Here is a 17,147-nt window from a genome sequence, read left to right on the forward strand (position 1 = left end):
GAGTATAACAGTGCTTTATTAGCAGGCTCTCATGCAGCCATTACACAACAGTAACTTTCACTTTTAAGCTGACAAGTATGTACAGTATAAGTCTGGGCACAGTGACATCTACAGGCCATTTGTATAAACACCACATATTCCCCCTATAGTAGGAAAGCATTTGGACAACTATAATAAACAGCAACAATTAAACAGTATGCATTTTAAAACAATATCATACATTCTTCACATTACAAAGTCCTTGGTCCATGCAGGTAGTTTTGTGATTCTCTCAGTTCGCCTTATAGGTTCACTTTCTTCAGGCCTATTGCAGTTGACATCAGGAGTAGGAAAATGTCCTTCATCAAATGGAGCTTCTCCAAAGTCATATCTAACAGGAGCAAGGCGACTTGCATTCTATATGCGTCCATCAGACAGTTCATATGTGTATGGTCCTCGCTGGCGTCTCACTTCAAGTGGTGTAGTAAATTTAGATTGTCCTTGTTTCAGTATTCCTGGTTTCTAAATTCTGACTAAAGATCCAGGCTGAAAGTGCACTTCTCTGGCACCACGTTTTCTGTCTGTATAAGCTTTGCATTTGGCTTGGTGACGTTTCACAATGTCAGCAGTAGATGATTTTGTAGGCACAGTATTTAGTGGAAGTTTGATGTCTGCAACATGTAACTTAGTGCGCATCTGTCTGCCATGTAATAATTCAGCTGGAGATGATTTGGTTGTTGCATGGCGCGTTGCTCTGTAGTTCTGTAGGAACTCTGTTGTAAATACTTTCCAAGATTTCCCAGTAAGATTTGCTGTCTGTAGTGCTTCTTTCAGACTTCTGTTGAATCGCTCGATTTCTCCATTTGCTTGTGGGTAATACACTGAAGATTTCCTATGCACAATATTCCTCTCTCTCAGAAAGGATTCAAACTCAGATGAGACAAACTGTGGTCCGTTGTCTGATATTAACTCCTTTGGATTACCTTCTCTGCTGAAGACTGTAGACAGAAATGGTATTACTGTAGCTGATGTTATATGAGAAACAAATGCAATTTCAGGCCATTTACTGTAATAGTCTATCAAGGCTATAGCAAATCTACAGACTATAGGAGCATCTGTAAAACGACCGACAATATCAATAGCAAGTTTTTCCCATGCTGGATCAGGGAATGGTACTGGTTTTACTCTGGTCTCTTGTGTACAATGTTCTTTGCACAGCCCAGTGAAGTGTTACTTTGTGGTGAAACTTTAGACACTGGCTGTGTGTCAGGCACTGGTGCTGTAGTAATGAGACCATCAACTAATTGTAGGTTTAATGCAGCAAAGAGATCCCTTCCAAGTATAGCAGTTCCCTTATTCACAATGTAAAAGTCAGATATTTGATTCAAATTGTAGAGTCACTGGCAAGAAACCAGCACAGGGATTGGATCCTTTAAGTAACTGACCAGTTTCAGGGCAGGTGCAACAAGCGGATCTTTTGCAAAGTATTTCAAGAAAATTTTCACAGTCTGTTCATTCCCAGCAGTTCCCTGACTGAGAGTTTTAGGGGCAAATTCACTAAGCGCCGAAGCGCCGAACGCTAGCGTTACTTCGCTAGCGTTTGTCATTTTCGTTACTGCGCAAATTCACTAACGAACGCTGGCGTAGTTTCGCTAGTGTTACTTCGCACCCTTACGCCTGGCGAAGTTTCGCTAGCGACGTAACTACGCAAATTCAATAACTTGCGCAGTGTACTGAACGCTACCTTTTACGCTAGACTTCCTTCGCCACCTCAGACCAGGCGAAGCGCAATAGAGTAGATAGGGATTGTTTCAAAAAAAGGCAAAATTTTTTCTAAGTCCCAAAACACGCTGGCGTGTTTTCTACATTATGGGTGATAGGCTGAAAAAGATCGAAAATCTTTTTGGGGCTCCCCTCCTTCCCCCCTACATTTCCTGACTCATGGCAACTTAACTATACGAATCTTAGTGAATTTGCATAGAGCTTCCATGTCAACTCCTGTTTTTGTAACTCCACTTATAGAGCTCCCACTTAAACTCATGTGTTTGTAATTCCACTTATAGAGCTCCGTCTTACGCCAGCGTTCGTTAGTGAATTTGCGAAGTAACGGAAATGACCAACGCTAGCGAATTGACGCTAGCGTTAGGCGCTTCAGCGCATAGTGAATTTGCCCCTATAAGTGGATTTACAAAACAGGAGTTTAAGTGGGAGCTCTATAAGTGGAGTTACAAACACAGGAGTTTAAGTGGGAGATCCATAAGTGGAGTTACAAACAAAGGAGTTTAAGTGTGAGCTCTATAAGTGGAGTTAGAAACAGGGGTTTCAGTGGGAGCTCTGTAAGTGGAGTTATAAACACAGGATTTTAAGTGGGAGCTCTATAAGTGGAATTACAAACACAGGAGTTTGGTGGGAGACCTATAAGTGGAGTTATAAACACAGAAGTTTAAGTGGGAGCTCTATAAGTAGAGTTACATATATAGGAGTTTAAGTGGGAGTTCTATAAGTAGAGTTACAAGCACAGGAGTTTCAAACTAAAGAAGGTTGAAATAAGGTATATTTGTATATAATACACAAAAGCCATGAATATCCTGTAAATTATATCCTTATAAATGGTGAGTTCTGATGTCATCAGTTATAAACGGTGAGTTCTGATGTCATTTCTGTCACATGACTCCCTAAAACTTGTGTATTATAATAAATAAAGTTCCCCCAGTTGCAGAATATGAGGGTATTATAAGTTACCTCGGAGTTCCATTACCTGTATAAAAACACTCGGCCTTCGGCCTCGTACTTTTATATGGTCATGAAACTCCTCGGTAACTTATAATATCCTTATATTTTACAAGAGGGGGTACTTTATTCACTATATATTTTAAGTTTTCTGTTTCTGTTTTTTGACCTCTAACTGTGATAATTATTGCTATCAAGATTGAAGGTCTGACCCAGTGCAAAGTTTGCCTCATGTATACAGAGTTGGAGCAAGAGTTTCAAACTGCTTATCTCTGTGGCGGTTGTTAGCAAATTGCCACTTCACTTTGGAGGCTGGAGTAGGAGTCACTAGAGCAAGAAATTGCAACACTGCGGTTGATTGACAATCTTCAGAGGAGGCCATGATGAGGCAGTTAGCTGGGCAATCTAATGTGGGCAAAAGGAAAATGGCGGGGTTCATACATCACAACAGATTTGCCAGATTGTGTGAGGAAGATGGGAGTGTGAACTCTGGATTGCCAATTCCAGATGGGGTTGATCTCTCTAACAGCCGGGAGAGCAGCCTCTCTAGTAGTGGTGGGGAGGAGAGTAGAGTCTAAGCAGATTGTGGTTGTAGGGGACTCAATTATTAGGAAAGTGGATAGGGGAATTTGTCATCCAGATCGCTATAACCAAACAGTTTGCTGTCTGCCTGGTGCCAGGGTTCAGCATGTGGTTGATTGGGTAGACAAATTGTTGGGTGGGGCTGGGCATATCAGTACTAATGACAAAATACTGTAAATGGTAGATGGAAGTCCTTAAAGAGTGAGTTCAGGGATCTAGGCTCTAAGATCAAGGAAAAGTCTTCCAATGTTATTTTTTCTGAAATTTTGCCTGTGCCACCTGCAAGTTTAGGAAAACAGCGGGAGCTTAGGGAGCTAAATGCCTGGCTCAAGTCTTGGTGTAGGAAGGAAGGGTTTGGGTTGATTTTTTCCTTGGGGTACATCCTATACAGTTGTGACGGTTTGCACCTCAATGGAAGGGGGTCCACTGTGCTAGGGGAAAGAATGGTTGGAGGAGTGGTTGGGGGTGAACTTGAGATTTATGGGAAGCTTGGGTAGACTATAGGCCAGTTAATTTGATGTCAGTGGTATGAAGGGGTTTTAAGGGATAAGATACTTGGCATCACTGCACATAGTAAAAAAGTAAAAACGTAGTATACTATGAGGTTGTTCCAGCATGGTTTTATGTGTAATAGATCTTGCCAGACTAACAATTCTTTTTTATGAGAAGGTGAGCAGAGACCTTGATTCTAGGATATCAGTGGATGTGATTTACTTAGAATTTGCTAAAGCATTTGATACAGTGCCACACAGAAGGTTACTGGTTAAATGAAGGAATGTTGGCCTGGAACATAGTATTTGTACCTGGATAGAGAACTGGCTAAAAGATAGACTACAAAGAGTGGTGGTAAATGGAACATTTTCTAATTGGACCAGTGTTGTTAGTGGAGTACCGCAGGGCTCTGTACTAGGTCCCTTGCTTTTCAACTTGTTTATTAATGACCTGGAGGTGGCCATTGAAAGTACTGGTTCTATTTGTGCAGATGAGACTAAATTGTGCAGAACTATAGGTTCCATGCAGGATGCTGCCACTTTGCACAGTGATTTGTCTAAACTGGAAAACTGGGCAGCAAACTGGAAAATGAGGTTCAATGTTGGTAAATGCAGGTTATGCACTTTGACAAAAATAATATAAATGCAAGTTATACACTAAATGGCAGTGTGTTGGGAGTTTCCTTAAATGAGAAGGATCTTGGGGTCTTTGTAGATAACAAGTTGTCTAATTCTGGGCAGTGTCATTCTGTGGCTACTAAAGCAAATAAAGTTCTTGTATAAAAAAGGGCATTAACTCAAGGGATGAAACCTAATTGTGTCTCTTTATAGGTCCCTGGTGAGGCCTCATCTGGAGTATGGGGGCAGTTTTGGACTCCAGTCCTTAAGAGGGATATAAATGAGCTGGAGAGAGTGCAGAGACTAAGTGCAACTAAACTGGTTAGAGGGAGGGAAGAGTTAAATTATGAGGGGAGACTGACAAGGTTGGGGTTGTTTTCTCTGGGGGAAAAAAGGCGCTTGTGAGGGGACATGATTAGACTTTACAAGTACATTAGAGGACATTATAGACAAATAGCAGGGGACCTTTTTACCCATAAAGAGAATCACGTACCAGAGGCCTCCCCTTCAGACTAGAGGAAAAGAAGTTTCATTTAAAGGAACAGAGTAGGGGGTTCATCACAGTGAGGACAGTGAGGTTGGGGAATGCACTGCCGGGTGATGATTCAGTTAATGACTATAAGAGGGACTTGGAGGATTTCTTGGACAGACATAATACAAAGGCTATTGTGATACTAAACTCTATAGTTAGTATAGATATGGGTATATAGAATTTATGTGACAGTAGGGAGGGGGGTGTATATGGGGCTGGGTTTTCATTTGGAGGGGTTGGACTTGATGGACTTTTTTCAACCCATATTAACTATGTAACTAATTTATTTGCTCTTTCCAAGAATCCTTTATCATGTTTGCAGCCTTTGTCATGTTCTTCTGGCTCTTGTTTTACCGGGAACAAAACTGGGAGAAAAGCTCCATCAGGCAAATGCAATAACAGAGTCAAAGTTTGCTCCAGGTCTAGTAACCAATAGCAACTACTCAGCGGGCAGCTTTTCCTATTCTACTCTGTTTGTTGTGGGAATGTATTGTTCTGCTGTTCAGCGCTGGGTACATAAGAAGCACTATAGAAATACAAATATATAATACATTCATACGCCATGTTCAGACCAACCAACTGGTAATTCCAAGGGTCTTGCAGCCCATACTCTGCTCCCCTGATCTCTTACCTTCCAGACAGGGCAATGCCATTCTTCATCCCAGGGGGGAATTAGAAAAAGTTTTAGACTCTACATTTGTGTTTTCAGAGCCACACATTCCGGGGGTCCTGGAAAGAAGTGTTTAATTCTGTTTGTGATGAAACTGGGACCCCTAATGCACTATGTGCTCTACAGGCTGATCCATCCATGAACATCCAGAACAACTGCTACAGTATGACATGCAGGAGACTTATACAATATAAACCTTCAGTTCTCCTTATACTGTACTTGATGGCAGCTGTGGAGATAAGTAACCGCTGGACTTCAGATGCCCCCCAAGGAGAAGATCAGGAGACAAGTCCATTCTTAGGTATAAGCAGCTGTGAGGGGCTTTTAAATGCAAAACCACATTAGCTTGGCTCAGACACTCAATGGCTTGGAAGGTGACATTATAGTGGACATTATAGTGGAACCCTACAGGTATTGACGCAACAGTTTCACTTGTGTCCTCACATGATTCTACTGCTCCACACCCTGTGATTGGTCAATCCCTTCCTGTGATGAGAAGATAAAGAGAAAGTGTGAGCAGATAAAAGGGCAACCAGGACAGGGCTTTGTACTCCGTGGAAGGAAGAAGCCAACCAGCCCAGGAGACTGAGGTGATTGGCTGCTCGCTTCACCATGGCAGGTAATGACACATCACTTACTATTTCCTCACGGGGGTGTAGGGGTGGTGGAATATTTATCTGTTATACAGTAGATACACTGTGATACGGCTGCTATATATCTCTTTATCTTAGAGGGGAATATTACCTTAAAATGAACTTCCAGAATGATGTAGGTAATGTTAATTCATGACATTTTGCCATTGGTCTTTATGAATAATGTATTTGTTTCAATGGTTTATCTCTCCAGCCAGGAAATGAACCTGTTATCTGGTTGCTAGGGCCCAACTTACCCTACCAACCAGGCAGTGGCTGGAATGACAGCTGATAGATGAACAGTAGAGGGGCTGGATAGATAGAATGATAAATAGTGAATAAAGTAGCCCCTCTTGTAAAATATAAGGATATTATAAGTTACCGAGGAGTTTCATGACCATATAAAAGTACGAGGCCGAAGGCCGAGTGTTTTTATACAGGTCATGGAACTCCGAGGTAACTTCTAATATCCTCATATTTTACAACTGGGGAACTTTATTTATTATAATACACAAATTTTAGTAAATCATGTGACAGAAATGACATCACTACTCACCGTTTATAACTGATGACATCACTACTCACCGTTTATAAGGATATAATTTACAGGATATTCATGGCTTTTGTGTATTATATCAAAATAATACACTCTTGAGAGTTAACACACAGAGCAATTGTCAGGGCAAGGGTGATCTGACCCCCTGAAACCATTGGCTTGGTGTCTATACAAGCTTTTATTTAGATTGTGAGCTTTTGTGGTCATTGTAATCCAATCGTAGAGCCAAATGACTGGATTTCAATGACTTAAATACCAGCAGTCAGGACAAGGGCAGCATCAGTTAGCTGATAAGGTCCTCAAACAGGCTGAAAATCCAACCTGCCGGATCGAGATCTGTCCAATTTTTGTCCAGATAGTGGTTGGGGGGGGATGTTGGAATGTCCCATACACTGGCAGATAAGCTGCAGAATCAGTCTAAAGGACCTGAATTGGCAACATATATCTGCCCATGTATGGCAACCTTAAGAAATAGAAATCATTCATGCATGAAGACCAATTGCAATTCTGCCATACGAACGATTTACTAAAAGATCACTCAGAATTATAGATATGTATTGTCAAGGCCGTCACATGATCATATCAAATGAGATGCTTTTTGGTATTGTTGGCCCATCAGCTGTTGTTCAAGGACAAAATCCAACTTCTCGGTTGCTGGTTTGCGCAAGGTTTGTACTGTAATAACCACTTTAGCCTTGAAGGGTGGGTTGCACTAATATGTGTAACTGTCTCCATCTTGACTTACTGTCTCCATCTTGACTTAGTGTCTCCATCTTGCCCCAACTGTTGCCCACTTTACCCTAGTGTGTCCATCTTGTCCTATTGTCTTCTTTACTTCTCCACTATCTCCATCAGCCCCCTCTGTTTCTGTTTCCATCTTGCCCTATGTTCACTGTCTTTCCCTACTGTCTCTATCTTGTCTTACTGTCTCCATCTTGTACTACTGTCTCCATCTTGTGCTACTGTCTCCATCTTGTACTACTGTCTCCATCTTGTCCTACTGTCTCCATCTTGTACTACTGTCTCCATCTTGTGCTACTGTCTTCATCTTGTCCTACTGCCTCAATCTTGTACTACTGTCTCCATCTTGTCTTACTGTCTCCATCTTGTCTTACTGTCTCCATCTTGCCCTACTGTCTCCATCTTGTACTACTGTCTGCCCTTTGTGCTACTGTTGCCACCTTGCTCTGCTGCCTCCATTTGACCCGACTGTCTTCATCTTATCCTACTGTCTCCATCTTCCCCTTCCGTCATCATCTTTTACTACTATCTCCATCTTGTACTACTGTCTCCACCTTGCTCTACTGCCTCCATTTGACCCTACTGTCTCCATCTTGCACTACTGTCTCCATCTTGCCCTACTGTCTCTATCTTGCTATACTGTCTCTAGCATGTCCTACTGTCTCATCTTGCCCTATTGTCTCCATCTTGCACTACTGTTTCCATCATGTCCTATTGTCTCCATCTTTCCCTACTGTTTCCATCTTGTCCTATTGTCTCCATTTTGCCCCACTGTCTCCATGTTGCTCTACTGCCTCTATTTTACCCTATGGTCTCCATCTTGCCCTACTGACTTCATCTTGCCCTACTGTCTCCATCTTTCCCTACTGTCTCCATCTTTCCCTACTGTCTCCATCTTGCCCTACTGTCTCCATCTTTCCCTACTGTCTCCATCTTGCCCTACTGTCTCCATCTTGCCCTACTGTCTCCATCTTTCCCTATTGTCTTCATCTTGCTCTACTGCCTCAATTGTACCCTATGGTCTCCATCTGGTCTACTGTCTTCATCTTGCCTTACAGTCTCAGTCCTATCCTGTTGTCTCCATCTCACCCAACTATCTGTGTTTTGCCTCACTTGTTACATATTGAAGAAAGTTTACCCTACTCTTACCATCTTGCCCCATGGTTGCAGTTTCACTTTTAAAGGAATAGTTCAGTATAAAAATAAAAACTGGGTAAATAGACAGGCTGTGCAAAATAAAAAATGTTTCTAATATAGTTAGTTAGCCAAAAATGTAATGTATAAAGGCTGGAGTGACTGGATGTGTAACATAATAGCCAGAACACTACTTCCTGCTTTTCAGCTCTCTAACTCTGAGTTAGTCAGTGACTATAAGGGAGGCCCACATGGGACATAATTGTTCAGTGAGTTTGTAATTGATCCTCAACATTCAGCTCAGATTCAAAAGCAACAGTTATGACCCATGTGCCCCACCCCCTCAAGTCTCTGATTGGTTACTGGTCAGCGATGGGGGGCAAGAGGGACGGCATTGAAGGCATCTCCCTAACAAGAAACAGCCCTGGTTGTTTCCATCTCCATCTTGTCCTATCTTCATCTTGACCCAGTATTGACATTTAACCATAGTCTAACCATACTTGTCTTTTTGTTCTACTGTTGACTTCTCATCCTACGGTTCCTGATATTGCTGTTGTGTCACCAGTTTACCTTACTGTCAGCCTTCTTATCTCTTACTTCTCTCTTGTCCTTCTCTATTGTGCCATCGTTATTTATTGTGTGAGTCCAACTCAATGACCTGATAGAAACCCTCTTAAAGTAATGCTTTCTTCTATTTTGTTCCTCTAGAGAGCGCACCTGCTATTGTAGGTTTCTTTTTCATTCTGTGCCTTGTGGGTTCATGTTCTAGCAGTGAAGAACTAGATCAACGATCAGACACATGCGGTAAGTCCAGTTACTTTAGGGGTTCTGTTTGCCCCCCCCCAATCTGCACTGCCAGTGATATCAAACTGCTCTAATGAGCAATGGGTTGCTATGAGATGTTTTCATCCAACTGATTTGAACACCATGGGGTCTTCTCGTGAGCCCATGACTAAGCACCCCAAAAGGTGCGAAACGCGTAGGGTGGATGGAGATGCAGATATATTTTTAATTTTTCTACTAATAAAAATAATATTTTTTAACTGAATATCTCTGGTCCTGTGGATCCGTTGGAGTGCCGGTCAGCTCTGCTTCCTTGTCTTCTGCTCTCTTAGAAACCCTCTTCTGAATACATGATACCTACCCTCTACTGAGTTCTCATGGTCTGTACTTTATACTCATGACTTGCTCTAACAGGGTCAGGGCCTGGTGTAATGTGCAATTATTAATATGACAAACATCTTCTTGTTGATCTTCTTCTGCGGATCAGCACATGGAATGGTCGTGTATTGATCAGTGGGAGGGAGCGTGGGGCACTGTTCTAATCCATTTTGCTTATCAGAAGGACTTGGTCCCAACCTCCAACCTACTCATCATTATAAATAGGCTTAGCACATACTTATTATTATAACTGGGCTCCCAGACCATAATAATTAGTCTAGTTGGGATTCATTGAATGTGCCAAGTACTTGGAGGGTGTTGGCCAGTTACACTGATGAGTGTTAGAGAGAACAGGGCCCATTTGGACTGAGGCTTGAGGTCCATTAAGTCTGATCAGAAAGAGAAGGGACAGGGACAAGACTAATCAGTAGGAAAGAGTATGAGGTCCAGTGTTTAATGAAAATACTTTTATTTATTTTTTAAAAAACTGTGTTTGCATTTCAGGGACCATTTTGTTTGCAATTGGAAAACATTTCACTGCCAGAGCTGGGGCCCCACCCAGGTATCGCTTGGATAGCTATGATGGAAGGGCCCGGCACCTCGGGAAACTTAACAACGTCAGACTCATTGCGTTCAGTCCTAATGGAAGACTCTATGCTGTCCGGGGTGCAGAACTCTACGTGGGCAATATGCGATCATGTGCAAAACAGGACTGGTTTAGATCTGCCACCAGGATTGGAAGATGTGGTTGGAACAGATTTAAATTTATATTCTTCCACCCCAATGGGGTCCTCTATGCAGTCACCTTCAGCGGGGAGCTTTATAGGGGCCCACCACCAACCAATCAATGTCAGTCCTGGAGAAGGAAAATTGCTACAAAAATTGGAAATTGCGGTTGGCAGCATTTCGATGCTCTGTTTTTTGACCCAAGAGGCATTCTGTACGCGGTTACCAGTGACGACCGCCTTGTCAGGAGATCTCCACCGACAGGGGCAAATGACAGATGGCTTTCCTCCAGTACCACAGTCGGGAGAGGTGGTTGGCGCGTTCTCACCCACTTCATTGGCTTCAGCCCAGATGGAAACCTGTGGGCCGTCAATAAGAGAAATGGGTATATTTACAGAGGGAGGGCCCCACAGAATCCATGTGTCAGTTATGTGGCCAATGCCCAATGGTTAGGCTGGAGCTATAATATCTATAGATTACTGGCCTTCACTAGAGGTTACATTGTACAAAAAATCCAGAATTTCCAGTTCTTCCCAGAATCAGGACAAATAACGGAGCAGAACAGGGAACTTCTGAAGAAAGAAATCTATGACAACCTGGAGGGCAACGAGCAACTGAACAGCACATTCATGTGAGTAGCGAGCCAAGCCTATAGAAATGGTTCATCACTGTTCTTCCCCAAGACAACCATGCTGTCTGCCAATCAGAGCAGAGATACCAGTCTTATGGGTAAATGCATGTAATAAATTCAGCCTGATCTCTTTTTGTGTTAGATTGGATCAGACCATGCAAGAGAAGAGCGCATTTCGGCTCACTACTGAATTAGAACTTGGAGGAGACGCCATGTTTACAGATGGAATCCCGTATATCCCAACAGGAGAGGAGAAGGTTTCCATCAATAAGAGCATCCCCCATTACTGGAACTTCACAGATACCAATGAAAGACAGGTACGAAGATAATTGATCTGCATATATTAGCTTCTGTGCCAGCTTGCTAAGGATGCTGGGAGTTTAACTTAAAGGGAAAAGCCCCTTTTAACATGAATTCATTCAGATGGGCTTATGTAGAAAAGGTGCATGAACAATGTCTGAAAGTCCAGAAAGTCCAAAAATAAATATCTGATTCTACAGAAATGAAACAGTGATGCTCATTAAAACCATTTACACACTCCCCTTAGGCTCACAGTGTCATGCAACCACGAGCTCCATTTCCTTTCCATAGTGGGTGGTGCACAGCTGCTTAAGGACTTCAAATCCCAGAATCCATCACTTCAGTTTGTCTACAGTCACTGTACTAACCACGTTGCCCCACGGCACATTTTCACCATAATACAATCTAGGCAAATGAGAGTTTTGCCTCCAGTTCCCCAAAATTAGTTATATTTTGAGAAGAATTAATCTGATTGCTAGTGACACCTATGAATGTGATTGGCCGACAGTCAACTTGCATGATAATTCCACACGTGCCTCTGTTTTTCCCAGATTACATTCTCCCTGCACAAAAGCTTCCAAATAAAAGCTGGAAAAGAATTACACGTTGTCGCCTCGGTCCAGAAAGCCACTGTAGAAGTTCCATACCGCGCAGAAGTCATCACCGACTGTGGCTCCAAGGCTACCATCCAGGGCACCTGGCAAGGAGTTACCTACTATAATCTGATGGTGGATCAAGAGGAGTACGACGGAGGAACCCGCATGTGATTTCATGTCTCCTGGGGTATCAGGGGCAAATCCCACAGGGGGTGCAACTTTCTGTCTGGTGGGATAATGGGTCAGTCCGGCAGAAGCTGCGCAATGATTTACTCTGTCGGGCGGGAGAAGATGGTGTTTGAGCAAATAATGCTTATGCTATTCATTCTAAGGCAATATACAGTTAAATAAATGCTTTGTTCCTCTGCAGCTGCTCTTCCAATAAAATGATTTGTTTGATCAAGAGAACTGTCTGTCTATTGGGCGGGGTGTATGTCTTCTACTGGAGCACCATGGAAGCTCTTCATGATCTCAATCAAGTCCCAATACTGACAGTTTTGCAGCAGAATAGAAAGGGACTTGGGACGGAGGAAAATGAAAGAGATGGATTAGTCTGGTCTGTTCTAATGGATTAGGTTTCATTTCATGTTGGGTTGTCCTTTAAGCTTTATGATGGTCATTCCTACAAGGCTGAGATTCTACATCCCGTCTACATTTGCTTTGTATTTAGTGATACTGGGTAGAAATTCAGTCATTTCACACCAGGAAGATCCCATCGTGTAGATCCCTCAACCCCCATCACAGTGTTGTAATCCCACCCATTTAGGGTTGCCACCATTTCTGGGGCTGGAAAACAGACAGGGGGTGGAGCAAGTGGCGACAGAGGCAGGATTGGTGACATCTGGGGCGGGACTTGTGATGTGGTGATCAGCAATTGGCTGATTGTCATGCCATTATTTTCGAAGTCCTCATTTGGAAAATTCAAACAGGAAGGTTTTGCCCAGACGGACCTTCTAAATACGGGGTGTCCGAATAAAATCCTACGCCCACTGCATGAGTGACAGACTATCAATCCCTCCCCTACGAGTCTTCTAATTCCACCCAATATTCCTTCTAGTTTTTTTAAGCTGTTTGCTCAAATTATTTATTTTGTGCAACTTTCATGGACCAGTTTATAAATGCGTGCGAAGCATTTTGGAGATTTAAGGGAAAACTCAGTAATTAATCGAAGTGAATATTTAATATATTTGTATATTATTGTGATGGGTCTGACTCCCCCCTGCCCACAGGTTAGACTAACGCACAGCACCCCAAACTTCAACCGACACCCACAATAGCCACAAACCTTGCTGCCACCTCAATCTGTTACACAACTAACACACACGGTTGCACAGCCAACAAAGGGTTAACACACATAGAAACAGCCCAGCGTTTCCACTCAGCACGCAGAGGGTTAAAGCACACATTTATTTACTCAGAACATCAAGGACAAAACTTAATCAATGTTTTTTAATTTATATTATAAAAGTTATAACAGTGAATATACAGTAAAATATGACAATATAACAATATTAATATACAATAAAAGGGAAAAACATGGAAAACCTATACAGGTGCGGGACCAGTTATCCAGAATGCTCGGGACCTGGGGTTTTCTGGATAACTGATTTTTCTGTAATTTGGATCTTCCTACCTTAAGTCTACTAGAAAATCATTATTAGTAGGAAATCAGTTTTTTTAAAACTTGAATTATTTAATTAAAATTGAGTCTATTGAGTTCCGTAATTAGGAGCTTTATGGATAACGGGTCCAGATAACAGATCAAAATACCTAACTCAAAATATACAATTTCCTGATCCTGGAGGCAAAGGGGGCACAAACAAGATTAACTCCCAGCCAGCGTCGGACTGGGGGGCTGCTGCCTTGGGGCCCCCACCACCCCCTGGCCCCCAAATAACCCTCTTACCCCCTCCCTGAGCCCCAACATCCCTCACCCCCTGTGCCTGTTCATTTTCATACAATTGTCTCAAAAAAGAAGGTGTTGCCTTTCTAGTCTAATTGTTTGTTTGGGTTTAGTTCTCCTTTAGGGGTCCTAGTGCCACAAACATTAGAGAAACGAACGGGAGATTCTGCAGGTTAATTTGTACCATAAACCTCTGCTACAGACGCTGCCCCTGCTTTTATTATTTAACAGGAAATATGTCCCGATATTATTTGTCTGCACAAGTCGATAGGACTGATTCTCCCGTTTCCTCTTCTCTTCCTCTCGTCTTTTCTTCACTTCCGGGAGCTGCTCATAAATCCTGGGAACAAACAGTAACAATAAGTACCAGAAAGACTCTCTCCAGCCCCAAGGACTTCAGTATAACTTCTCGTTAGCGCTCAGTATAATACAAGTATTAACCACTGGTCCACTTCTAATATCCTCATATTTTACAACTGGGGCTACTTTATTTATTATAATACACAAGTTTCAGTGAGTCATGTGACAGAAATGACATCAGAACTCACCGTTTATAACTGATGACATCAGAACTCACCGTTTATAAGGATATAATTTACAGGATATTCATGGCTTTTGTGTATTATATACAAATATATTTATCTTATAACTGAGCACAAGGGCAGGAGACTGTGTAGAGCAGAATACCGAGGGTGGGACACCAGAGAGACAAGAGAAAAGCAAATTAATAAGCAATTTAAAATGTAATTATATCCCCCAACACCCAGGAAAGGAGCAGGTTCTAGAATGGGAAATCTCTCTATTCCAACTGAAACAATATCCCAACATGTGAATCTTCTGAGCAGCCATTATTCTATTCAGCCCCACTGAGCCCAACACAGACACTTTATTCCTTTAAGTTCAGAGGAAGAATTTCCATTTATGAACCAGAACGGACAGAACCTCCCATGTAACAATACAGACATAATAATAATAATAATAATAATAACAATAACAATAATAATACAGACATAATAATAATAATAACAACAACAACAACAACAATAATAATAATAATAATAACAATAATAATAATAATAATAACAATACAGATATAATAATAATAATAACAACAATAACAACAATAACAACAACAACAACAATAATAATAATAACTATACAGACATAATAATAATAATAACAATAATAATACTAATAATAATAATAATAACAATAATAATAATAATAATAATAATAATAATAATAATAATAACAATACAGACATAATGTGTATTAGGTCAATGCGTAGGTTTAAAGAGAAGAGGAATAACATAGAGAGGGAATGGGCTAAACAAATCTGCCCTGATGGGGCGGCAGATCATTGTATGAGCTCAGGGTGGGATACAGGTAAAAACCCGGTGGGCCCAGTCCTTGTAGTCTCCAGACCTGCTTCTGTTCTCTGCCTGTTTGGGCCCCTGCTGCCCCCTGATCTTCTTCCTCACTGTCCACATTGAGAGAACATGTATGAGCGGCAGCACAGGGGGTCTAAATGGGGTTGTGGCTGGGGCAGTGGGGCCCAGAGGGGGGTGGTGGGGACACCGTGTTGGAAGCCCCAGTGGGCCTTGGACCCTCCAGTCTGACACTGCATGTGCTAAAAACTAGGAGGGACAGGGGGATTAAATAGCGGGTGGAGGAGTGTGTTTGTATGAAAAGCCTGAATTAAAGCCATGCGCTAAAGAAATAACAATAGCTGCCACTGGTGAGGGTGTAGAATCCCTCTGGGTAGAGATTTTGACTGGGCAAAAGAGAGCTTAGTTCAGTTTTAGACCAGCCCTTATTTCTGATTTTCTCAGATTCACTGTCATCTGGTATGGTGCCTATGGATTGGAGAAAAGCTGATGTTATTCCAATATTTAAAAAGGGATTGCGATCTCAGCCTGGCAATTATAGGCCAGTAAGTCTGACATCTGTGGTGGGCAAATTATTTGAAGGCTTGTTAAGGGATCACATTAAGAATTTTGTCCTAGTGAATGGCATTATGAGCAACAATCAGCATGGCTTTATGAAGGATAGGTCATGTCAGACTAATTTGATTGCATTTTATGATGAGGTAAGTAAGATGCTGGACAGTGGGGGGCAGTAGATGTGATCTATTTGGATGAAAATAATTGATAAGGGCTTGATAAAGGGCTGGTATAGCCTGAAACGTTGCCGTGTTTTTGCACAATAAAAGTCTAAATCAAGGATAGGAGTGCTGCTGCTGCAATTATTTTTGTGTGGATTCAACCTCTGCAGAGAGGATTACAGCCTGCATCCAACACTTCAAACAGTGGATTAGTGTGAGTGTGGCACTTTATTTTTACTTTTTATGTGATCTATTTGGATTTTACCAAAGCGTTTGATACTGTGCCCCACAAACGACTGCTTTCTAAACTAAGGTCTGTTGGGCTTAATGTAGTCGTTTGCACATGGATAGGAAACTGGCTACAGGATCGGGTACAGAGGGTGGTTGTTAGTGGGACATTCTCTACTTGGAGTAAGGTTCTTAGTGGGGTCCCCCAGGGCTCAGTATTGGGGCCACTTTTATTTAACTTGTTCATTAATGACTTAGGGGAGGGGATTGTAAGTAATGTATCAGTGTTTGCAGATGAGACAAAACTATCAGCCCAATTAATTCCATCCAGGATGTGGCACTTGCAACAGGATCTTGACTAACTGGCAATCTGGGCAGCTAAGTGGCAAATGAGATTCAATGTTGATAAATGTAAAGTCCTGCACCTGGGATGTAACAATATCCACTTATACCCTTAATGGGACTGCACTAGGCAAATCCATAATGGAGACGGAGCTTGGAGTCCTTGTAGATAATAAACTTGTCTGTAGCAAGTAATGCCAGTCAGCAGCATCAAGGGCAAATAAGGTCTTGACTTGTATTAAATGGGGCAGAGAGTCACGGGAGGAGGGGGTCCCACTGTATAGAGCACTGGTAAGGCCCCATCTAGAATATGCCCTACAGTTTTGGTCTCCATCACTCAAACAGGACATTATTGTATTAGAGAGGGGACAGAGAAGGGCAACTAAGCTGGTAAAGGGAAAATCTTAGCTATGAGGAAAGACTGGCCAAATTGGGGATGTTCACTCTGGAGAAGAGGCGCTTAAGGGGAGATATGATAACTATGTATAAAT

At 42.1% G+C, this 17,147-nt stretch overlaps 1 protein-coding gene across 1 annotated transcript; it reads left to right on the forward strand.

The window, feature by feature from the left end:
* Positions 1-6,103: 6,103 nt before the first annotated feature.
* LOC108704059 lies at positions 6,104-12,484 on the forward strand. The gene is made up of 5 exons (XM_018240447.2): positions 6,104-6,221; positions 9,374-9,469; positions 10,331-11,183; positions 11,326-11,500; positions 12,035-12,484. Exons 1-5 carry the CDS (start codon positions 6,215-6,217, stop codon positions 12,248-12,250), a joined length of 1,347 nt encoding a protein of 448 aa, XP_018095936.1. The 5' UTR covers positions 6,104-6,214; the 3' UTR covers positions 12,251-12,484.
* The last annotated feature ends 4,663 nt before the right edge of the window (positions 12,485-17,147 follow it).

Source organism: Xenopus laevis, chromosome 1S (assembly GCF_017654675.1).
Source record: "Xenopus laevis strain J_2021 chromosome 1S, Xenopus_laevis_v10.1, whole genome shotgun sequence".
Taxonomy (NCBI): Eukaryota; Metazoa; Chordata; class Amphibia; order Anura; family Pipidae; genus Xenopus; species Xenopus laevis.

Coding starts and splice junctions, on each gene's coding strand:
- LOC108704059 (XM_018240447.2), top strand. Junction 11,184..11,325: donor CAACTGAACAGCACATTCAT/GTGAGTAGCGAG, acceptor TTTTTGTGTTAG/ATTGGATCAGACCATGCAAG. Junction 11,501..12,034: donor CAGATACCAATGAAAGACAG/GTACGAAGATAA, acceptor TGTTTTTCCCAG/ATTACATTCTCCCTGCACAA.